The sequence below is a fragment of the Ranitomeya imitator genome, chromosome 2 (assembly GCF_032444005.1).
Source record: "Ranitomeya imitator isolate aRanImi1 chromosome 2, aRanImi1.pri, whole genome shotgun sequence".
NCBI classification, from domain to species: domain Eukaryota; kingdom Metazoa; phylum Chordata; class Amphibia; order Anura; family Dendrobatidae; genus Ranitomeya; species Ranitomeya imitator.
The window spans coordinates 103,137,942-103,162,833 of record NC_091283.1 but is presented as its reverse complement, the minus strand read 5'-3'; the positions used below and the strand labels follow the sequence as shown (position 1 = coordinate 103,162,833).

The 24,892-nt window shown below is 46.6% G+C and overlaps 1 protein-coding gene across 1 annotated transcript; it reads left to right on the top strand.

Moving 5' to 3' along the window:
• Window positions 1–1,196: 1,196 nt before the first annotated feature.
• On the top strand, window positions 1,197–22,665 carry FAM199X (family with sequence similarity 199, X-linked). The gene is made up of 6 exons (XM_069747079.1): window positions 1,197–1,620; window positions 5,255–5,474; window positions 7,624–7,773; window positions 13,299–13,460; window positions 13,711–13,968; window positions 15,688–22,665. The coding sequence occupies exons 1-6, from the start codon at window positions 1,454–1,456 to the stop codon at window positions 15,856–15,858; spliced, it is 1,128 nt and encodes a 375-aa protein (XP_069603180.1). The 5' UTR covers window positions 1,197–1,453; the 3' UTR covers window positions 15,859–22,665.
• The last annotated feature ends 2,227 nt before the right edge of the window (window positions 22,666–24,892 follow it).

Below are 24,892 nucleotides of genomic sequence, written 5' to 3'. Positions count from 1 at the left end.
CTGGAGGGACCTTGCTTTGATGCATGGCATCACTGTCTGTGTATTTTAAGTGTCAGATCAGTGGCCCAAAGGCATTTAACCCTTTAAAAACATCAGTTACTTATTCAAAGCTGTGAAAAATGGGCTGTTTGCCCTCTTTAATGCCAGTTCTGGTGCTCAGAACCCATTTGGGCCAGGCTGAAGGGACCTGGTTTTGATGCAGGGCATCACTATCTGTGTATTTTAAGTGTCAGATCAGTGGCCCAAAGGCATTTAACCCCTTAAAAACATCAGTTACTTATTCAAATGGCAAAAATTGACTATCTGCCCACTTTGATGCCAGTTCTGATGCCCAGAACCCATTTGGGCCAGGCTAGAAATAACTGGTTTGGATGTGGGGCGCCCTGTTCTATATGTCTGCAGGTTTAGATCAGTGGCCCAAAGGCATTTAACCCTTTCTTCAGCGCTCTTTGGTGCCCACTTTGATGCCCATTTTTGTGCCAGTTTTATTGTTTTTGTTGCTGTTTTTAAGTGTATTCACATCAGGGCTCAACGCTGCATTGTATGTTATTATTGTGATGATCATTTTTTGTTGTTAAACCTATAAAAAACAGAAAAGAAAAAATTGCCGAATAAGAAACCGACGAATAAGAAACCAACTTCAGCTCCGAATAAGAAACTGAACGAATAAAACCAACTTCAGCCTCGTCTGCGGACAGGAGTCTCTACCAGTCTGTTGGGGTCATTTCACCAAAGACCACTAGTTTTCTACTCAGACAATTAATGATGTGCCCGTGCTCTGGGGCGGCCTGTGGGGTCTTCGTGTGGTGCTCGGATTAGGCACCGTATTCCCCAGTATGCGATTATGTGACGGCGCTGATGGGTGGGATGAATGACATGTTCTGGGGTATGCCGGTGATTGACAGTGGGATTTAACTGGTTAACAGCTGCGGGCCGCAGAACACAAAGCGATCACAGCTTTTATATTACAGAACTGTACCGTGACAAGCTACAGCTCCATCCATGGAAGAATGAGAGTTATGATTCTTTGGAGAAGGGGAGGAAAAAACGAAAGTGTAAAAAAAAAACCAGAAACGTCCAGGTGATGAAAAGGTTCATAAAAGACGCATGACATTATGAGACATGCGCAGTGCCGTTCCCACTCCTCCCAGTATGCGGGAGCACAGTGTCTACATGCCATCATCCTCCAGGTCAGCAGAGGGCGCTCGTCTCCACTCTCGCGCTGACGTCACGTGGGTGTACGGGTGGCTGACCACGTCCCTGCCGCTGCTCTCCAGCTCTGCAGGGGGCGCCAGACTAGCAGAGCTCACCCTGCCGGAAAGGAAGAAGGGCCCAGTCCCGAGAGCAGCTGGCGGAGCTCTGCGACGTTCTGCTCGGGTGTCTGCAGTGGGGAAGCAGCGCAGTCCTCCGGGACATGGGGGAGCGGTGACCGGAGGCCTCTCCCGCCTGCATCATGACTGAAAGCCTGTACGAGAAGTTCCTGGCCCCGGACGAGCCCTTCCCTCTCCTCTCACAGAGGGGCAGCAGCAGTGAGGAGGGCTGCCTGGACGTCAGTGACTTCGGCTGCCAGCTGTCCTCCTGCCATCGCACCGACCCCCTGCACCGATTCCACTCCAACAGGTGTGTGCGGCCCGGGCTGTGCTGGGAGCAGCCCCATGTAACGCGGGGCAGTGACTGGAGCTCTGCAGCCCCATGTAACGCGGGGCAGTGACTGGAGCTCTGCAGCCCCATGTAACGCGGGACAGTGACTGGAGCTCCGCAGCCCCATGTAACCCTGAGACCGTGACTGGAACTCCGCAGCCCCATGTAACCCTGAGACCGTGACTGGAACTCCGCAGCCCCATGGAATGCGGGGCAGTGACTGGAGCTCCGCAGCCCCATGTAACGCGGGACAGTGACTGGAGCTCCGCAGCCCCATGTAACCCTGAGACCGTGACTGGAGCTCCGCAGCCCCATGTAACCCCGGGGCAGTGACTGGAGCTCCGCAGCCCCATGCAACCCTGAGACAGTGACTGGAGCTCTGCAGCCCCATGTAACCCTGGGGCAGTGACTGGAGCTCTGCAGCCCCATGTAACCCTGAGACAGTGACTGGAACTCCGCAGCCCCATGTAACCCTGAGACAGTGACTGGAGCTCCGCAGCCCCATGTAACCCCGGGGCAGTGACTGGAGCTCCGCAGCCCCATGCAACCCTGAGACAGTGACTGGAGCTCTGCAGCCCCATGTAACCCTGGGGCAGTGACTGGAGCTCCGCAGCCCCATGCGACGCCGGGGCAGTGACTGGAGCTCCGCAGCCCCATGCGACGCCGGGGCAGTGACTGGAGCTCCGCAGCCCCATGCGACGCCGGGGCAGTGACTGAAGCTCCGCAGCCCCATGCGACGCCGGGGCAGTGACTGGAGCTCCGCAGCCCCATGCGACGCCGGGGCAGTGACTGGAGCTCCGCAGCCCCATGCGACGCCGGGGCAGTGACTGGAGCTCCGCAGTCCCATGCGACGCCGGGGCAGTGACTGGAGCTCCGCAGCCCCATGCGACGCCGGGGCAGTGACTGGAGCTCCGCAGCCCCATGCGACGCCGGGGCAGTGACTGGAGCTCCTGGCCCTGCTATACAATCACCTCACCGGAAGTCTCCATTCTGCCATCAGGGGGCTTCAGCCCTGACTGTATATACTGAGCACACTGCCTTGTGGCCATATTCTAAACGGGTGTGACTGAGCTTGAAGGGGAGCACAGCAGGGACACTGCGGAGGCAGGTCACGGGGTGGTGTAGGTATGCCCACGGAGTCAGGGCTGGGGGTGGTGGTTTGGGCCTGTGTGGGGAGGGGGTGGGTCAGGGCTCGGAGTTGTTGTGGGCCCGCCCACGCGGAAGCAGGGCTTGGGCAGCGTAGGCCCGCCCGGGTGGTGCAGGCCCGCGTGCAGAAGCAGGGCTCAAGGGGTGGTGTAGGCCTGCCCTCGCATGCGGAAGCAGGGCTCAGGGGTGGGTAGGCCTGTCCTGCGCATGCGGAAGCAGGGCTCAAGGGGGGTGTAGGCTTGCCCTCGCGTGCGGAAGCAGGCCTGGGGGGGGAGGGAGGGTGCATGCCGGCGTGCGGAAGCAGTGCTCAAGGGGGGGGTGTAAGCCTACCCTCACGTGCGGAAGCAGGGCTCAAGGGGTGTGTAGGTCTGCCCGCAGAGGGGGGGGGGGGTAGGCCTATCCTGCGCATGCGGAAGCAGGGCTCAAGGGGTGTGTAGGTCTGCCCGCAGAGGGGGGGGGGGGTAGGCCCATCCTGTGCATGCGGAAGCAGGGCTCAAGGGGTGTGTAGGCCTGCCCTTGCGTGCGGAAGCAGGGCTCAAGGGGTGTGTAGGCCTGCCCTTGCGTGCGGAAGCAGGGCTCAAGGGGTGTGTAGGCCTGCCCGCGGAAGCAGGGCTGGGGGGTGTAGGCCCGTCCCGCGCATGTGGAAGCAGGGCTCAAGGGGGAGTGTAGGCCGGCCTGCGGAAGCAGGGCTCAGGGGGTGGTGTAGGCCGGCCTGCCCGCGCGTGCGTGCAGAGGCCGGGATCGGTGTCGTGGAGGCAGGACTCGGGGTGGGCGAGGGGGTTGGTTTGGGGGTGGTGTTGGTTCACCTGCCCACATGTGCAGAGTTAGGGCTCGGGGGGGGGGGGGTGCTGCAGGGCTTAGGTGTGGGGGGGCGTTGGTGTGGGTCAGTGCTCGGGGGGGGGGGGGGGGGGGGTGTTGGTTCGCCTGCCCACAAGGCAGAGTCAGGGCTCAGGGGGGTGTTAGTCTGCCCACACTACTTGATTTTATTGCATTTTTTGGAGGCGGCACGGTGCCCAGAAACAGCAATTCTGCCTTTTTAGATTGTTTTTTTTCTTTTTAGTTTTATGTTATAAAAACCATTTTCTGAGACTTTACTTTTACTTTTTTTTTTTTACCCTATTATGTCACTTGATCATTTAATACTAAATGCTGTTATACGGTAGTATAGGCTGCACAAGAGTACAAAAACAAGAGCAAAATGGCGATGCGTTAGGCCCCTGGCTACCGTAGCTACCCATCGGTACCCTGAGATTGGGGAGAAGCTGATGGCACTGGATCTCATGACACAATTGCTCCACTTAAATGCCACTGTCAGAAATTGGTTGAACAGCAGCGATGGGTGTTTAGCTCCAGTCGCTGCTCTTGGAGTTAGCGGGATAGCACCAGTGGCTCCGCTCCATACACCTGACATGTGACATACACTTATCACACTTTGTAAAGGGGTTAATGTTGGTCACTCTGTACATTGTGTGAGCGATTACCGGTAACTGGACACGTGCTGTCCGCTCACATACTCGCACTGCTTCCTGGGCTGCTGTAGTGTGGCGGAGGATCTTGCCTTCAGTCCTACAAGGACAGGATCTGCGTGGCATTCTCTAGTTTCTTCATAAACTAAATTTCTAATATGTCCATTGACGTGGCCTTACCAGTGCAGCGGAAATTAAAGGGATTGCCCCTTGTGTACAAATTATTACTTATCCATGAGATAGAGGAGAACGTGCTCTTTGCTGGGGGTGTTACTGCTGGGGGTCCAGGGTCCTTTGCGTGATCGGACCATTGGTACACATTTGTGACCACTTCTCCTTACTTTGCCTGTGGCGCTGTCGGGGATTAAAAAAGTATTTGCATATATAGATTTGATCTTGCATCCTGTGAATAGGCGGTAACGTGCCGAGTTGGGATTACTTAAAGAGTAACTCATTTATTTCAAAAGCTTTCGTCAAATCGCAGTGACGAGTCAGAAGTTTTGATCCTATCGTGGACAGGATAAGCCGTAAACATCTGATAGATGTGTATCCCATTGGTAGGAATTGCCTCTGTCTACTGCCACTAGGAATGGGGAGGTCTCCGTATACACGTGTGCAGAATTTTGGAACGCTCGTATCAATAAATGGAGAGAGGCGCTCATGTGCCGTAACCTCTCATCTCCTCGGGGGACAGAACCCATTCTCTTATTTGTGTGAAAATGTCTGTAATGGGACAAACCCTTGAAATGGTAATTATTGTTTTTTTTTTTAATGACTTTTGAAATGTCATAGTGACATGTCAGACGTTTTGATCAGTCAGCGGTCCAGGAACTCTCACTAATTACTGAAGTGGAGGGTCAGTACAGCTCAGGTTTTTTAGTCCTCATTCATAATGATACCTGACTACCTCACCAGGGGGCTGATGCTTTAACGCATGTAGACTTCAGTGGGGTTGGCCAGAATCTGTATATAAAATGATGAATGTTTGTTATCATTTCTAGGTGGAATCTGACATCCTGTGGAACCAGTGTTGCGAGCTCTGAGTGCAGTGAGGAATTATTTTCTTCCGTCTCTGTCGGAGACCAGGATGACTGCTATTCCCTCCTGGATGACCAGGACTTCACATCCTTCGACCTGTTTCCTGAGGGCAGTGTATGCAGTGATGTGTCCTCCTCCATCAGCACTTATTGGGACTGGTCTGACAGCGAGTTTGAGTGGCAGGTAATTTTGTCTGTTATATATAAGACACTAGATGATGGCCCGATTCTAACGCATCCGGTATTCTAGAATATGCATGTCCACGTAGTATATTGCCCAGAGCCACGTAGTATATTGCCCAGAGCCACATAGTATACAGACTTAAAATAAAAAATAAACATATACTCACCCTCTGAAAGCGCGTTAAAGTCCTGGCCCTGTGTGCGGTGCACGCAGCAGCTTCCGCTCCCAGGGTTGGTATGGGCGCAGGACCTCTGATGACGTCGCGGTCACATGACCGTGACGTGATTGCAGGTCCTTCTCGCATACCATCCTTGCCAACGGAACCTGCCGCTTGCATGGAGCGGTCACCGGAGCGTCGAGAAGAGCGGGAAAGGCGGCGGAAGGTGAGTATATAATGATTTTTTATTTTTTTTTTATTTTTAACATTGGTCACACAGGGTTAATAGCTGCGTTAATGGAGTGTGTTACACCGCGGTCCATTAACACTGGCATAAACCCTGTGTGAACGTTGACTGGAGGGGAGTATGGAGCGAGCACTGACTGCGGGGGAGGAAGGAGTGGCCATTTTTCCACCAGACTGTAGCGGTCGCTGATTGGTCGTGGCTGTTTTGCCACGACCAATCAGCGACTTGGATTTCCATGACAGACAGAGGCTGCGTCCAATGAATATCCGTGACAGACAGACAGAAGGACAGACAGAAATGACCCTTAGACAATTATATAGTAGATGATCTTGTTTCATTTGCTTCTAATTCTGTGTTGTATGGCTATGCCAATCAAGACACTGTATAAGGGAGTTTCCAGGGCACGAGGGGCTGTCTGGGGTTTAAAAAAATAATTGTTGGGGCGGGTACACTGTCATGTTCCAGCAGTCTGAAGTCACATAGAATGACTGCAGACTTTTGTCCCGAGCCTTGACAACCCCTTTAGGCTATGTGCACATGTTCAGGATTTCTCGCAGAAAATTCCTGAGAAAAACCTGAAATTTTCAGCAAGAAATCTGCATGTGTTTTTGCCGCGTTTTTGATGCGTTTTTTTCCGGACATTTCCCAATGCATTTTATAGTGGGAAATCCGCAAAAAAACTGCAAAATTAGTGAACATGCTGCGTTTTTTACCGCGATGCGTTTTTTAGCGGAAAAAAACGCATCATGTGCACAAAACATGCGGAATTCATTCTAAATGATGAGATGCTTATTGTATGCATTTTTTTTTTGCGGTTTTATAGCGTTTTTATCGGGAAAAAACGAGAAAAAACAGCAACGTGTGCACACAGCCTTAGCCTATGCAGATTTTGCGGCACACTGAAGTTTTTTTTTTTTTTTTCATATTATGCCACACTAGAAATTGCGCTTCCAATAAAGGTATAAAAGTTTTCTTGTAATGAGCAGAGCGTTGTACGACCTCTTTATCTCCTGGAAATAATCTATAAAGGTTCCTATTGAATAACAGAGCAAGTTGATACAGAGAAGATTAGAAAGTTATATAATTCTTTAATTACACAAGTCTTATTTCCTTCACCGAGAAAGCTGCGGTGAAAGGATGAAAATTATAATTATTGTCCTTGGAGCGATTGATAGGGGCTCCTCTTATAGTGCCACTGTATGACTGAAAGAATACAGCTGTGTAGGAATTGCCTGTGCTTGTTGGCAAATCACAAGGTCGTTGGCTGCTTAGTGGGCACAACAGAAGTTGGGCTTTTAGCTAATTAAAAAGTAACTAAACCTTTCTAATTTTTTTTCATGGTCCATATCATTCCATGCAGATTGACGGGGGCCAAGTCTTGAGACCCCCCCTGCCCCCACCCCCCATTGATTGCTCCTCAGACAGGAGCGCACAGCTGCTGCCCGAGAGCGCACACAGAGGGCGGTGTGAAATTCAATTGCAAGAACGTGTGCATTTTCAGGCAGGTACGTTGTGCTCCTGAATTTCACACTGTCTGGGTATCTACTGAGCACTTGGGGGGGGGGGGGGGGGGGGGACGAGGGTCTCAGGATCCAGACCACTACTGATCAGCTACACATATCAACCTCCATAACATTTATACATTTTACTCCATGATAGGCACCCTTTAAATATTATGTCCGTTGCATATATATGATGTATTATATTTATGGCACATTTATCCTTTGCGCTTAATCCCACTGTAGCTGCCAGGGAGTGACATTGCCAGCAGTAGCGATGTGCTATCGGATATTATTCCCAGCATCCCCAGCTCGCCTTGCCTTCCCTCTAAGAAGAAGAACAAACACCGGAATCTGGACGAGCTGCCTTGGAGCGCCATGACCAACGACGAGCAGGTAACTCCTCCTACCGCGTGTTAGTGACGGACTCAATCTGACGCTCGCCATACATTGGGCTGCTCTTGGATGATTCAGCGGCTGCCAAATGCACAGTGCAAAATATTTCTAGGAGTGAGAATTATTGTGTAGAAAATCAATCCCGCTAGACACACATTTTATAACAAGATCTGCAAAGCATCAGATGCTGCTGAGAATGATCAGCCACTCTTCATTGGAGCTTTTGTTTTTGTTTTTTTCTTTTCCTCACACATATAGTAATGATGATCATCAAGAACAGCACCTTAAAGGGATTGTCCAGTCTTGGAAGAATAATCTGCATACAGTCTGTGTAACACAGACTGCCTAATGGTGACAGTGTGTGATGCACAGAGTGCCATGTCAATGCATGTGTGCGGTTTGCTGGCACGTGTCATCAAGAGTCTCGTTGCAAATGAACACAAGTAAGCAAATTGCGTACGTGAAGTCATGTGTCGGCTCGTACAGGCATTCCTGGGGAATAGGAACACTGCACATCACACCGTCACAATTTGGTATTCTGCAGCCTTAAAGATTGACTGCAGACTTTTTTTTTTTTGAGACCTGACAACCCCTGTAAAGAGAACGTGTCACCACGATGTTACCTGTTAAAGAAAAGGTATGGCCATAATGGTTTTGATATACTGATTTAAAGGGAATCTGTCACCTCATTTTTCACATATAAGCAACGGCCACCGCCATTAGGGGCTTATCTACAGCATTCTGTAATGCTGTGGATAAGCCCCCGATGTAACCTGAAAAATAAGAAAAGCAAGTTACATTATACTCACCTGGGGGTGCGGTCCGGGTCCGATGGGCGTCACGGTCTGGGTCCAGCGCCTCTCATCTTCATTCAATGGCGTCCTCTTCCTTGCTGCTGTCGCGGGTCCTGCACAGGCGTACTGATTTGCCCTGTTGAGGGCAGATCAAAGTATTGCAGTGCGCAGGCGCCGGGAAAAGTCAGAGAGGCCCAGCGCCTGCACACTGCAGTACTTTACTCTGACCTCAACAGGGCAAATCAGTACGCCTGTGCAGGAGCCGCGACAGAAGCAAGGAAGAGGACGCCATCGTATGAAGATGGGAGGTGCCGGATTTAGACCGTGATACCCATCGGACCGGACCACCCCTGGGTGAGTATAATCTAACTTGTTTTTCTTATCTTTTAGATTACATAGGGGGCTTATCTACAGCATTACAGAATGCTGTAGATAAGCCCCTAATGGCGGTGGCCGCAGCTTATTTGCGAAAAATGAGGTGACAGATTGCCTTTAATGGATACCTGAAGTGAAAAAATCCGTAGCCTGGTTTGTGTTTAATTCACCATAGAAGTTTTGGTGCAATATCCTTTTTGTGCACTGAGGTGGGACTATGGATGGGTAGGTTATGACCCCTTCGCATTTGTATGATCCTCCTCCTTTTTTTTTTTTTTTTTTTTTTTTTTTTTACATTTCGTGCTGGTGCCACCAACATCGCCTTTTTGCTGCAGACTGCCGGAGCTTAATCAGAGAATGCTCTGCCTCTGGTGCCATTTTGCTGGGGAACACTAAAGGTTAATCTGAAAATGCGCCACATCAGGCGCCATTTTTGCTGGACATGAATGTGCACAAGGGCGGCACTAGTCCAACATTTTTTAAAAAAGGAAGATCGTACAATTGTGGAGGGAGCCATAATTACAAAAATAATCCTTTCTTGTGCAGTCATGTTACTCCCTGATGTGGAGCTCTGGTAATGATTGCTCTATTTTGTGCTTAGTAAGGATAAAAATCTTATGCAATACTTATTTGAGCTTGCATAAAATTCCAGTTATGGGTTGGGCTGGGTGAATCGCATTCATTTAAATCACCATTATGAACTCGCACTGTTCTGAGTTTTCTACAGAATTGTGAAGTCCATTTTTGCTTCTCCCCCTCTCATTTTGCTGAGCTCTGTAGTGGGGCGGAGCTGCTGAGCTCTGTAGTGGGGCGGAGCTGCTGAGCTCTGTAGTGGGGCGGAGCTGCTGAGCTCTGTAGTGGGGCGGAGCTGCTGAGCTCTGTAGTGGGGCGGAGCTGCTGAGCTCTGTAGTGGGGCGGAGCTGCTGAGCTCTGTAGTGGGGCGGAGCTGCTGAGCTCTGTAGTGGGGCGGAGCTGCTGAGCTCTGTAGTGGGGCGGAGCTGCTGAGCTCTGTAGTGGGGCGGAGCTGCTGAGCTCTGTAGTGGGGCGGAGCTGGGAGAGCGGCGAGGAGAAGGCGGAAGTTCTGCAACACTGGGGAGGTGTACTGCAGCTGTCTAGGATGCACACCCTACCTCCATTAACCCTCTAGCAGCCATCACACGCCTCCCACCTCCTCTTCTTTCACCACTCCTGAATAGTTAAATGTCAGATCTGTTAGGCTACTTTCCCACTTCCGTCGTTTGGCCAACATCGCAATGCGTCGTTTTGGAGAAAAAAACGCATCCTGCAAAGTTGTCCGCAGGATGCGTTTTTTCTCCATAGCGACGCATTGCGATGTATGGCCAACTCAGTCGAGGGGTTCAAGAGAGGCCTGGATGTCTTCCTGGAGCAGAACAATATTGTATCATACAATTATTAGGTTCTGTAGAAGGACGTAGATCTGGGGATTTATTATGATGGAATATAGGCTGAACTGGATGGACAAATGTCTTTTTTCGGCCTTACTAACTATGTTACTATGTTGCATGCGTCGTCCACTGGATGCGTCGGGTTTTGGCGGGCCGTCGTCTTGGATAAAACGTTCAGGGGAACGTTTTTCCGTACGTCGCATCCAGTGTTTCACACTGCGCATGCCCAGCAGGAAATATCGCTCTCACGATCCTTCCTGCTCGGCAACGCAGACAGAAATGTGAAAGCAAACACTTCCATCGGTACATCGCGCCAAAGCTTCGTGACGGCCCCGTACCGACGGAAGTGTAAAAGAAGCCTTACTCCTCACCTTCGTTTTCCAGCTTGTGTGGTGTTTCTTCTGGGCAGAAGGGGAGGTAAGGGCTAACCCCGTCACGTGTCTGTGGCTTCTCCCATTTGGGAAGTGGATTTATTAAACAATCACTCATGTTATTGGGAAAGAGGTGGTTGTGTGAGGTTAGTCTCCTGATAAGTGTGCCAGTCACTTGTCCTGTTGTGGTCAGATCCACAGAGCTCCCGAAGAAGCCAGTTCTTGGCGACACGCTTCGGGCAAGCTTTGTCTTGCCACCTCCATCTCCCTGTACTCTGATCATTTGGATTCTCCCAACTCTTAGGCTATATTCTTATTCCTTATCACTCTGCCACACGGGTAGTATGCCTTCTCCCTGGCCTCATTTTTGGCCTGTTTATTGATAGATTCATTATTATTTTTTCTATACATGGCATACCTCGTGCCTGTTTGAATCTTTGCTGGTGGATAGAGTTGGCTGGTTATTAGCATATGTACATGTATTTTTGTCGTAGAGGGACTGTAACCTTTGTATTTGGTGATCAGGATATTATGCAATTTCTTTTGAACATTTTTATACATATTCAGGCTATAGGGAGAAGCAAGATATGGCTCTATTATGGGCCATATCTTTTAGGCCATGTTCACACAGTGCGTTTTTTACCGCGGAACCGCGGCGGTTTTGCCGCTGCGGTTCCGCAGCTGTTTTCCATGCAGGGTACAGTACACTGTACCCTATGGAAAACAGGACACACTGTGCACATGGTCCGGAAATTGTAAAAAAAAAGACGCGCTGAATAGCTCCCGGAAAAAAGAAGGAGCATGTCAATTCTTTTTCCGGAGCCGCAGCGGTTCTGCACCCATAGACCTCCATTGTGAGGTCCAAACCGCAGTAAAACCCGCAGATCAAAAATATATCTGCGGGTTTTACTGCGGTTTGATGTGCAGAACCGCTGCAGCAGGAAGTGCGGGGAGCGGGCGGAAGTGCGTGGGCGGAGTGTGGCTGCCCCCCCCGTGTTCCGATCCCGCCCCCCCGTGCTCCGATGCCCCCCCCAGTGCTCCGATGCCCCCCCCGTGCCCTAATCTCCCCCCCTTATACTCACCCGGCGTCCCGGTGTCCGTCCGGCCGTCTTCTCCCTGGGCGCCGCCATCTTGCAAAATGGCGGGCGCATGCGCAGTGCGCCCGCCGAATCTGCCGGCCGGCAGATTCGTTCCAAAGTGCATTTTGATCACTGAGATATAACCTATCTCAGTGATCAAAATAAAAAAATAGTAAATGACACCCCCCCCACTTTGTCACCCCCATAGGTAGGGACAATAAAAAAAAATAAAGAATTTTTTTTTTTTTTTTTTTTTCACTAAGGTTAGAATAGGGGTAGGGGTAGGGTTAGGGGTAGGGTTAGGGTTAGGGGTAGGGTTAGGGGTAGGGTTAGGGGTAGGGTTAGGGTTAGGGGTAGGGTTAGGGGTAGGGTTAGGGGTAGGGGTAGGGTTAGGGTATTTTCAGCCATTTTAACCCTAAAAAAATTCCTAGAAAACACACAGACTCTGGCTAGAAAACTGCATCAAAAAAACGCATCAAAAAACGCATCAAAAAACGCATCAAAAACGGACCAAAAAAGGACCAAAAAAAGGACCTGCGTTTTCTGCCAAGAGCTGCAGTTTTTTAAAAAACAGTCAGGAAAAAAAAAGGATGGAAATCCTGAACGTGTGAACATACCCTTAATGTTTTGTAGTTCTATGTTTACCAATAATAGAGTGATCTATTTATCATTTTGTGTGATCTGTAGTCTGCATGTCCCCTTTCCTCCAGTTTTTTATACAGATCCACACCCCTGTGACTCGTGCACAGCCGTCACGTAAATGTTGCCAAAAATGTAATATTTTTTGTGTGGTTGGGAAAACCAATTGTTAAGGTTATGATTTGTGTTCAGGAGTACACCGCTCCCCAGCCTTCTCCTTTCAGGGGCGATGCACTCCTTGATTAGCAGTTTGGACTTTAGGCATCATGGTGCACTGGCCCAGACTGTGCCCTTTGTGATGCCACAGTGTAAGGCACACTTGCCTTTACATTATAGGCGGAACGCAGTGGCACTGAATCTGGTTGGATTTAGCAATCCGGTCTGCTTCAGAGAAGCACTCGTGAGATTTATATCAGAGCTTGTAAGCATGCGCTCTTTACCTAGGAAACTGACCACCTCTGACAGACTTCAGAGGTGGCCAGTAACCTAGGCATCAAGAGATTAAAATGAAAATTGAAAATCCCCATGTTTTTGAGAACTGCTAGGATTTTTTAAAACAAAGATTATTGAAATGATGCTTGTTTTTTTTTTTTTTTTTTTGTGCGCTTTTCAGTTTTACCCATTTATGATTAGAAATAATCCATCTTGTAATGTGAAGGGCTATTGCTAGGATATGCTTTCACTTTATGATCATTGCTTGCCGACATTTTGAGGGGGGCTCCATCGATTCAGACAGTGAAGATGCAACATTGGTGGGAAACGCTACGTTTCTAGGAGCTGCAGCATGGTCTGACACTTGTCCATCACACGGTTTTGTGTGCTGTGTATAATCACACAAATGTGACTTTTGTTTTCTTCTAGGTGGAATACATAGAGTATCTCAGTCGAAAAGTCAGCACAGAAATGGGACTTCGGGAACAGCTCGACATCATAAAAATCATTGATCCTTCGGCGCAGATTTCTCCTACAGACAGCGAGTTTATCATTGAGCTGAACTGTCTGACTGATGAAAAGCTGAAACAGGTTTGTGTGGGCACTGGACTGGGTTTATAAGGACACTGATACATTAGCCGAACGTTACACGGTCCCATACTGACAAACCGGACCCAAAGTGCTAAAAAGAGGAGAGCGAACACCTCCTGATACTACGGCGCATTGCTTATAATATTAGACCTTTTCAGAGGGTGGAACCAGTGAAGTGGCAAGCTTATAGCAAGGTGTCGTTTTACATTTTAACATAATTTTGTTTTGTTTTTCTGTGTGTTGCCATCAGGTCAGAAGCTATATCAAGGAGCATAGTCCACGGCAGCGCTCCACACGAGAGAACTGGAAGAGGACCAGTTACAGTGCGGCTAGTACAAGTGGCGTGAGTGGCGCCAGTGTAAGCAGTGGAGCCAGTATGGTCAGCACCGCAAGCAGCAGCGGCTCCAGTGGCGGCAACTCTGCCTCCAACTCAAGTGCAAACATGAGCCGCACTCACAGTGACAGCAATCTGTCCGCAAGTGCCGCAGAACGGATCAGAGATTCAAAGGTAAACGTGTCTGTACTTTATATGGGGAAAGTATGTTGTGTCCATGAAGGCATACAGATTTAGTAGTAAATGGAACCTGTCACCTGGTGAAAGTGTCCAGTTTTTTTCCTTTTTTTTTTTTTATAGCAGTCCTGCTGCTCCAGGAGTATTATTGTTAGTTTTATTATTATTTAATTATGTATTTTTTCTTTTTAATTTGCCATATGGTTACGTAGAAATGATCCTTCTTATTTAGTTCTAACTTTATGGTCTTTTCGCAAGGGGTCATTGCTCACAGTATTCTCTAGGGGCATTAGGCTGTTCTGCATTATTAGCCTGATAAAGAGCATAAAAATGATCACTAACCGAAAAAGGTCCACATCTCGGAAACCGTATAATACATTCTAATATTAATGGAATACTTGGGAGCAGCAAGAATAAAGTCAGAGCAAAAACTGTCCAATGGTGACCATTTTGACAGGTCTTCTTTAAAGCTTTTTTTTAAAACTGAGAATGCTGAAATAAAAAAATAAGACAACCCCTTTCAAAGGGTAATTATCATGGTAAAATTGCAAAGTACTTGTGAAAATAAGCAATTTTGTATGTTTTTTTTGTATTAAATAAAAAATACATTTATAATAATAAAGTAATTTTTATAGTTTAGTGGGTAAGTTCACACAGAGCGTTTTTGCTGCCTTTTTTTTTTCTGCAGAAAACCTGATCTTCTTGGCTGGAAAGAAGCTGCGTCAAAAACGCAGGTTTTGGTGCCTTTTTTTTGTGTGTGTATTTTTCTCATTGTCCATGCTAATGTCCTTGGATTTTCAGTAGCAAAAACGCAGTCAATAATGATACCTGCGTTTCTGCTGTGTTTTTTCAAGACCCATTCAAGTCAATGGGTGAAAAAACGCGGCAAAAGCCCTGAAAGAAGTGACATGCCCTATGTCCAAAAAACACAGCAAAGCACAAAATACTGATCATACAAAAAACCAATGTGTGCATGAGATTTCTGAAATCTCACAGGCTTTGCAGGTACTGTAAAAAGCAGCTGAAAATTAGCATAAAAAAAACAGCAAAAAAACGCTCTGTGTGAACTTACCCTTATAATAATAATAATGTAATGTTTATTTTCATCGTTTCGTGCTTGTTGCATTGATTCGGTTCACTGCTGCTGTCAGTCAGAGGTTGTCTGGCTCCTAAGCCAGTAGCACAACACTTACAAGCTCAATTGGAAAGAGCTGTTAAGCTCCTGCTCTGATCTGATTGCATCAGGCCAGCCTCAGTACTCCATGGCTTCTCCGATGCTGCTTCTTCTGCCTGCAGCCTCGCAGAGCGCACAGCTACGCTCGTATGTCCGGTGGCTCAGCCGCTGCTCCAAGCTGTCAATCAGGACCACCTCCTGGCAGGCTTGGGAGCAGTGTGCTCCTGAAGAATGATGTTGAGACAACCCCTTTCATCTCTTGCTGCTTTCATGGTTGCTATTTCAGTCTCGTTTTTTTCGTCTGTTTTTCCACTGCCCTGGATCACATGCAGTATTACGCTCATGATTTGTAGTATACTTACAGGATCTTCCTTCTAAACAAAACTGAGGCCGCAAACGTGCTTCTACGCAGCCTTCTGAGCTGCCAACTTGTACTCGTAATATAAACGTGCATATATTGTGGATTTTACTGAATGTTTAGAATAATAGATTCTGAATGTTTGTGTTTTTTTTCTTTGTTTGAACATATAATTGTATTATAGAAACGGTCAAAGCAGAGGAAACTGCAGCAGAAAGCCTTGCGGAAGAGACAGCTGAAGGAACAGCGGCAGGCGCGGAAGGAGAGACTCAGTGGCTTATTTCTAAATGAAGAAGTACTTTCTCTAAAAGTGAACGAGGAGGAACACGAAGCCGATGTCGACGTATTGATGTGACAAGGGTGAAACTTGCAGTGTTCTTCATAAGTCTCAATGAGGCTGTGTTATTTGAGACCATCTTAGTAAATCAATCTCCCACCATGTATTATTGCTCCACTAACCAGTCTGAGGTTATCAGGATTAAAATCGTAGATGACAGTGTGGCTTTGGGGAGAATAACTTCGTATTTCAGCAATCGCTGACCCTGTGTTTGGTTATACTCCTACAGAATGGATGTGATTTCTTCATCTACCAAAAAAAGCACTGTTTTTAAATGGGTTCTAGACTGAATGCCTCTAAGCCGGTGGTCTCCAACCTTCAGAGCCACATTCAGCCCTGAGAGATAATCGCGAGCCACATCCGGATCCCTGATTCTTGACATCCTGACTGCCTCCCACAGTGGTGACAGACAGAGCCCCTCCATTACTTGTTTAATGAAAATCAAAGTCTCCTTGCTGAAGCCCCCTTTTCTTGCAGACCTTCTCTTTTACAGGCAGTGTTCTTACATCTAGGACTTACCACCCCTCCCCCCCCCCCCCCCCCCCAAACTAGTGTGGAGGAAGCGCTTGGCACAAGAAAACCATCAGATCCAGCTTCAAGCAACCCTCTAACTGGCAGGATCATCATTTCTCCAGATTAAAATATTAACCCATTACCCCCCACGCCCCCGGTATACATGCATCTACATGTGCTCTTCTCTGCAGGGCTAGTTACCAAAGTCACCATCTGCTCTTCATAGCCGCTGACTAGACATCATACTAATGCACCAACCTAGCAGTCAGCAGCGAGCCACATGTTGGGGACCTGTCCCTAAGCTGGCAATATCAGATACTGAGGTTCTGTGTGGTTGGCACTATTGATGCATGCATCATTCGATGTTAGCTGATTAGCATTTTTCAATATTTTTTTGGGGACTAGTCCCAGGTTCTTCCTGAATACTCGAGTAAAAAGCGCTCATGATGGGTCATTTTATATTAATTCTGAAGCCCGGCAAGTGTCCGTTCACCGTTGTCTCCTGCCTCTTCCTGCATCTGTTTTTAGGAGGTAATTCACATACAAAATGAAGCAGTTACACGCACAGGTCAGTTGTTTTTTTATGTCAGATCACTGTCTGAATATGGACCATGCCTTCTGCCAGCCGCGTATACATATTCCTATGAAGCTGTTGGTTTTGGTTTGCAGAAGACCTGCAGCTTGGCCGGACTTAGTACTTTACTCAGACTGTGATACCTGTGTGAAAACGTGGCATAAATTTCAAATAAATTGGATAATTGTTTTCCATGAGCTTGGAAAGCTGGGAAATTGCATTATCCGTTGATCATGATTTTGACAACCATTTAATCCTAATGCTCCTAGCGTTCCTGTCAGGGCTGTGGAATTAGTAATCCAAACCTCTGACTCCCGACTCCTCAATTTCCATGACACCGACTCAGACTCCACCAAAATGGACTCCGACTCCACAGCCCTGGTTCCTGTACGACGTGCTGGATCATGAAAATGCCAGATTTTTACCAAAGTCTTGACCTATCTCTAACATATTAAAATGGGTATCGGGGTAAAGAAATCCTTAGGGTTCAGCAACGCGGACAATGAACCAAACTAGTGACCGTGTACTCTTTGTGACACGTTGGGGTTATCGGACTACAACTCTCATATTTCCCTTAGGATCGCTATTCCACACTTTTTCCCTCTAGTCTGACAAGTACAAGTTCTTTCCACTAACACGTCTGTTTCAGACTTACGAAGAACACTGTAATGTCCTGTGTCTGTGACTGACCGGACACGGTGAGAGGGACGCTGATAACCAACCTGCTTGTACTGTATATCTGTATATAGCAAGATTTCTGCACTCCATCTTTGTAGTATGCATAGCCGGTGATTGAATGGGCCTGTGGCACAGTTACTGTATCATTACTCTGTATATTCTGGAAACTGAGAAATAATTGGAAATGACTATTATCATAAGCATTTAGCACTTTCATGCCACAGCGCTCGGTTGTCAGAACTTCGCTTTGCTTAAAGTGGCCTAGATTGTCAGAAGTAGTCCGTGGGCTTTATTTCCACTAAGCGGTGTTCATAAAATAAGAAGCCATTCTTCTCCCTCGTGTCATAGTGAGACTAATCGTGACCTCTACCTTGGTATGAGCTTCTTTCTTCACATATGAAACGTACATGTATAGTGTGTGGCACGAATGTTTTTGGTTTTTATTTTGCCTCCATTTTAATTTTTAGAAATTAAATGCATACTACAGGTAATTACGGCTTTAGAAAACTACTGTGCCTTTATGTGAACAAAGAAATGATGTTTAGAAAAGAAGAAAAATATATATATTTTTTATAACTGTTACAGCCATTATCAGCACTGTCCGACATCATTAGGGGGTCTGATGTTCTGTATATAGACCTGTTGATCAGTAGCAACTTGGCACAGAGTACTTTTGTTCGTAAAGCGTCAGTGACGTGTGAAAGTACTGGCGCACCTCACTGGTGGCTTTTTTTCATTGTATCATGTATCCAGTTCAACATGCCAGATTTGGTGACTGGAAACCTGTCGTGTTGGGTAATACGATTTACCTGCAGATATAGGGTTAATCTGCAAGTAAATGGCATTAAAATTATGCCTGACTGCCTTATTGGAGCTGTGGCTGCAGGGAGAAAATGAAGTTGTATCCTCCCTGTAGCCACTGTGTTCCAGTCATGGAGTAACCGTCGGAGCTCATTATATAGTGAATACGCTGTAATCACTCGCTGGCACTTGGACATATTGCTCTTCAAACATCCGCTGTAGACTAGCGATTACAGTATAGTGACCGGTGATTAACTGCACCACTTTGACAGCGAGAGGCTGCACGGAGGATAGAAGTTCATTTTCTCCCTGCAGCTGCACTTCCAGTAAGCAGGCAGAATTGTTTATTCTTTACCTGAAGATTAACCTTATACAGTTAGGTCCATATATATTTGGACAGAGACAAAATTTTTCTAATTTTGGTTACAGACATTACCACAACGAATTTTAAACAAAACAATTCAGATGCAGTTGAAGTTCAGACTTTCAGCTTTCATTTGAGGGTATCCACATTAAAATTGGATGAAGGGTTTAGGAGTTTCAGCTCCTTAACATGTGCCAACCTGTTTTTAAAGGGACCAAAAGTAATTGGACAATTGACTCCAAGGCTATTTCATGGACAGGTGTGGGCAATCCTTTCGTTATGTCATTCTCAATTAAGCAGATAAAAGGCCTGGAGTTGATTTGAGGTGTGCTTGCATTTGGAAGGTTTTGCTGTGAAGTAAACATGCGATCAAAGGAGCTCTCCATGCAGGTGAAACAAGCCATCCTCAAGCTGCGAAAACAGAAAAACCCATCTGAGAAATTGCTACAATATTAGGAGCGGCAAAATCTACAGTTTGGTACATCCTGAGAAAGAAAGCAAGCACCGGTGAACTCATCAATGTAAAAAGACCTGGGCGCCCACGGAAGACAAAATTAGAAAAATGTCTCTGTCCAAATATATATGGACCTAACTGTATTTGCAGGTAAATAGCATTTCCCGACATGACAGGTTCCTATGTATGGGAGGTTTTCTCCAATATATGTTTTATCAAAATTGTCATCTTAAGGATTTGCAGCACTTTGCGGATTATGATTGCTAAAGTGAACCTGTCACCAGGACAAAATGCCGTTGACCTGTAGATCGGGGGTTAATTTGCAGGTTTATAACGTTATTAACCTACGTGGCGCCCACTTTTACAGACGTCGCTCTCGATACTCAGAGTGATGACTGAACCTGCGCTGGCGCCGCCCCCGTGACTGACAATGGAACGCTACAGAGGGGAATAAAGTTAATTTTCTTTCTACAGAATTTGGCTAAGTGCTGGCATGCTATTATCCTTCAGATTAACCCCATATTTGCAGGTTTATTTTTTTTTCTTCTGGAAACAGGTTCCCTGGGCCCTACCTAATTTACAAGCAAGGAGGAGGAATGTAAACGGTGTCTTCTATACACAGTATACTATAACACTATAGTAATCAAGGATCATTCCCATTTGGTACATTTGAGGCTTATCCCCAGGATTTGCTGCCAGTGTCCCATAGATGTGATCCTCTAGTCACTTGCTAACAGGAAGGTTATAAAATAACAATTAAAAATAGCATTACTTACTAAATCCCCCGCCACTCTGATTTTAGTTACCCGTCTTAGTTTACTTTGCTTTAGCTGTGGCCCGCTTTACATTCTCGTGATGGTCAGAATTTAGGCCACCTGCAGTTACAGCACATCAGTGTAGCAGCAAATTAAAGACCATCAGGGAACTTACAGAAGAGTAATGTTATGTGCACGCTTTTGGGCTGCTTTGTTAAAATCCATGTTAAAATGTTTTTTTATTGCTTTCCTTCTTCCGTCAATATGGCCGTGTGAGGGCTTGTTTTTTTGTGGGACAAGTTGTACTTTTGATCAACACCTTTTGGTTTTAACATATCGTGTACTGGAAAACGGGAAAAAATTCAAAAATCCAAGTGCTGTGAAATTCCAAAAAAAAGTGCAATCCCACAGTTTTTTTGTGTGGCGGTTTTGCTAGGTTTACTAAATGCTAAAATTGACCTGCCACTATGATTCTCCAGGTCATTACGAGTTCATAGACACCAAACATGTCTAGGTTCTCTTTTTTCGCCACTTAGATAAAAAAAAATTTCAAACTTTGTTTTAAAAAAAACAAACTGTGCCATTTTTCGTGAGGGCTTATTTTTTGGGAGCCAAGCTGATGTTTTTAATTTTACCATTTTGGTGCAGATACGATCTTTTGGACACCGGTTATTGCATTTTAGTGCAATGTCGTGGCGACCAAAAAAAACATAATTCTGGCGTATTGACTATTTTTCTCGCTACGCCTTTTAGGCAGGTTAATACTTTTTTTTTTTTTTTTTTGATCGGAGGTTTCTGAATGTGACGATACCAAATAGGTGTAGGTTTGGTTTTTTTTTATTTTTTTTTTAATTTTGAAAAGGGGGTGATTTGAACTTTTATATATTTTTAAAAACCTTTTTTTTTCACTTTTGGCATGCTTCAATAGTCTCCATGGGAGACTAGAAGCTACCATAACCCGATCGTCTCTACTAAATAGAGGCGATGATCAGATCACCTGTATGTAGTAGAATACCTCACTTGTATAGCAATCCGGCACTGCCAACCCATCGGTGACCCGTGATCACATAATGGGTGGATTTCCGGCACGACTGCCAGAAGTGCATGTTATATGCGGCTGTCAGCGTTTGACAGCCGCATTTAACGTGTTAGTAGCCACGGGTGTATCGCGATTCCACCCACAGATATTGCAAAACAGCTGACATGTGGCGAGAAAGATGTGGGCTCACCGTCAGAGTCCTCACCAAAGGGAGGGAGTCCGACATCGCCGTACTATTACGCCCAACATCAGAAAAAGGTTAAGGGTATGGTAGTGCTGCAATTTTTTTTTTTTTTTTTTCTAAAACTTGGCATTCCTGCTGCAAAAACTCAGCAAAATGACTGTAGTGTGAGTACACCCAAAGTGGGTTTAACGTGTCTATTAACATAAGGTATAACTCATAAATCTTAATCTTAAAAATGGAGGCAAGTGGCAACTAAGATTTCTCAAAAGCTAGGCAAAAGTGGAGTATTTACCCACCGCAGCCAGTGAGGATTTATTTTGCAAACAACCACTTATACTTTTTGAGTATTTTAAAAGTTTTTTTTTTTTTTTTCCCCAAAATGAACCATTTCTTACTGCCGGTTAAATGTCTGATTGCATTTTATTTTAAACTGCTTTGGGAAAATGAAATTTGGACACTGGATTGGACAGTCAGCACTCCAATGACCCCCCTAAGGGTATGTGTCCACGTGCCGGATTACATCCAGATTAGCTGCGGATTGAACGCTGCATACAGCCGCAGCGTTCAGTCCGCAGCGTCCAGATGTTACAGCATAGTGGAGGGGATTTTTATAAAATCCCGTCTCCATTATGTGTGCGAACACGCACCCGGCGGCCCTGCGTTTCCGGACATGCGGCGCGTCTTTTTAGAACGCAGCATGTCTGTTTACCTTGCAGCGATGCTCTGTCGCTGCAAGGTAAATCACAAGGCCCTATGTATGGGGTGCGGAGATTCCGGATGTGTGCAATGAACACATCCAGAATCACCGAGCGTACAGAAGGGGGCGGCGCTTTGGGCGGAGCGGTTTCCGCTCTGTCCAAAGTGCCATCATTACAGACCGTGGACACGCACCCTTAAACTTTTCTGGCCCTTCTATGTTTATGTAATTATGTAATTATATGGTTTTACTTCCTGCCAATGACTCCAGTTTACGAGAGGGGAAAAAAATGTCTGCCTGTAAATACTTCTGGGACTTGTGCTACTTATAAATGGCTGCTGTACTTACTATTCATTTACATCATCTGATATATGAAAGACTAATGTAGTAATAAAGTATTGTAAAGTCATAGATTAAGGTGAAAAATACAATGTTACTATGTTTATATGTACAGACATTGAAGATTATGTTCAGACTGTGGGTATAATGCAGAAAAATTATAGATTTTTTTTTTTTTTTTGCCTGGAAGCCATTGTGTGTACGTTTCATGTGTGATCACGACTGAAAATCTGCATTGCAACTTAAATACAATGTGTTGTAGCTGCAAATCTGTACCATTTTGGAGTGTTTTTTTACATGTTTACGTAGTCTAGATGCAGTTCTCTCCCTAGATCTTATTTCAGTAACTTCTTCTTTTCTGTTCAGTCTACAGACAACCTATCAGTAGAAGAAAAGTCACGGCTTAATAAAAACTTTGCAAAAATCATTAGTTGAATCTGTTTAATTGGTGCTGTTACTTTAGACGATGCTGCTTCTGGTGTATGTTACAGTCTGCAGCACCGATGGCTGTAGCGCGGTCGATGTGGCAATCTGTGAGCTCAGCAGCTCTGAGCGACTAGTGCCGTCAACTTAGAGCCATTGTGTTCACTAATTGGTTGCAGAGCTGTCGATTTGAAGGGAATCTGTCAGCAGGTTTTTGCTGCCTCATTTGAGAGCAGACTGATGTAGGCAAAGAGAAGCTGAATCCAACAATGTATCACATAGATTAATGGGTGCAGCAGTTCTGACACAGTCAGAGCTTTTAGGACGGGGATCACACACAGCGAGATACGGCAGAGTCTCGCAGGTTAAAACCAAGCTCTGGCAGCGGCACTCCGGAGTGGAGCGTGCGGCTCCATGTATTGCTATGCGGCCGCATGCTCCGCTCTGGAGTGCCGGTGCCAGAGCTTGGTTTTAACCTGCAAGACTTAGCCGTATCTCGCTGTGTGTGATCCCGGACTTAGAATGAAGCAGAGCTGAGGAAGCTAACCCCGCCCACCCCAGGCTCTGTATATACAATATCAATAGACAGTGAGCGCCTTATCACAGGAGGGGGCGGGTCTGACCAGGAGGGGACTTTCTGCTGTATCCTAGCAATGACATGCCACGGGTGCTAAAAAACATTGCTGAAATCTGTTTTAACCCCTACAGCATGCTGTTTTCAGCTTGCGTAGCAAAAATCTGCTGACAGATTCCCATCTAGACTGCATGAAAACTTTTGCTGCAGACAGATCTGTTATTCTTATGAGCGCTGGGTCTGTACACATTGATGGGACAGAAATAGTAAAATGGTCTAGTGTTATCCTCACCTCCTGTGCTCAGTCTCAATGAACTTTTTCCTTTCTCAACCATGAAAGGCAGAGATTAAATAACCCTGTAAGGCCAGGTCTATGGTCACACTTGTGCACACCTTCATACAGCGCTCATTCAGAAGAAACAGTTAGGCTCTTTATTGTACGTACAAGCTTTTATTTTGATTTGCCGACTTTATTTGTTTCTTCAAAACATTAAGTATGAAGAATATTCAATGTAAAGTGCAAGTTACTGTTCAGTGCATGTTCACACGTGCTACTAATGTGTCTGAATCTTATATCTTGGTAATCAGGATTTCCCATTTGCGTCCCAACATCTAGACCGTTGAATTTTATTTACCCTCTTCACCCCCAGGTCTGTTTGCCAAATTTTACAATTCTGTCCACTGTCCCTTTATAAGATAGCTCTAGAACGCTTCAAAGGATCCCATTGATTCAGAGAATGTTTTTTCCTGACATATTTCACTTCATGATAGTGGTAACATTTCTTCGATATGACTTGCGTTTATTTGTAAGGCTGAGGTCACATTGCGTTTCGGGTGTCCGTTTAACGGACTACGTTACACCGCTGCATAACGAGGTGTAACGTAGTCCGTTAATGCTGCCATTGCTAGTAATGGCGAACGCATCGCTAGCGCACGTCCACATTGGGAGTGCGCTAGCGATGTGCCATCATTTGAGTGACGGACCCGAGACGCTGGCTGCAGCGTTTCCGGGTCCGTCACTGCTAGCACAGATGGAGCTAGCAGAAGCTCCATCTGCGCTAGCGATGGAGTGATGTAGCGAAGGCACTTGAGGGCAGCAGCCCGTTAGCATATGTGCTGAACGGGCTGCTGCTAACGCAATGTGACCCTAGCCTAAAAGAAAATTTCTCCTTCGCCTCATTGGGGGACACAGACCATGGGTGTATGCTGCTGCCACTAGGAGGCTGATACAAAGAAAGTTGGCTCCTCCCCTGCAGTATATACCCTCCTGCTGGCTCTCAGCTAACCAGTTCTTACTTAGTGTCTGTAGGAGGCACACGGGTCGGTTTCAGACCCCAACGTTTTTATTTTACTTTTCTGTAATTTTTTTTATTTTTTAATTAACGGAGTGAAGGAGGCAACGGATCCTTTCAAGGTTCCGATCTCCCCCGAATCATCAACAGGCGAGCACGCCGAGTATACCTCCCCGCACCCTCTCCTGCGACGTGGGAAGCCATGCCTGGGCTCACTTCAGGGGCGACTGTTCCTTTCATGGTCCCGATCTCCCCACACCAGGAACAGGCGACCACATGGAGTGTCGCCTCCATGTATCTTCTCCTGGATCCAGGCCTAATGCCGGACAACTGGCCCTGTCCACCCGGGGCTGAACTCCGTGGAT

Bases quoted from the DNA above. Each gene is read 5' to 3' on its own strand.
- FAM199X (XM_069747079.1), top strand. From the start codon at position 1,454: ATGACTGAAAGCCTGTACGAGAAGTTCCTGGCCCCGGACGAGCCCTTC. The intron at 5,475-7,623 runs GTAATTTTGTCT...ATCCCACTGTAG, and splicing joins ACAGCGAGTTTGAGTGGCAG to CTGCCAGGGAGTGACATTGC. The intron at 13,969-15,687 runs GTAAACGTGTCT...ATTGTATTATAG, and splicing joins AACGGATCAGAGATTCAAAG to AAACGGTCAAAGCAGAGGAA.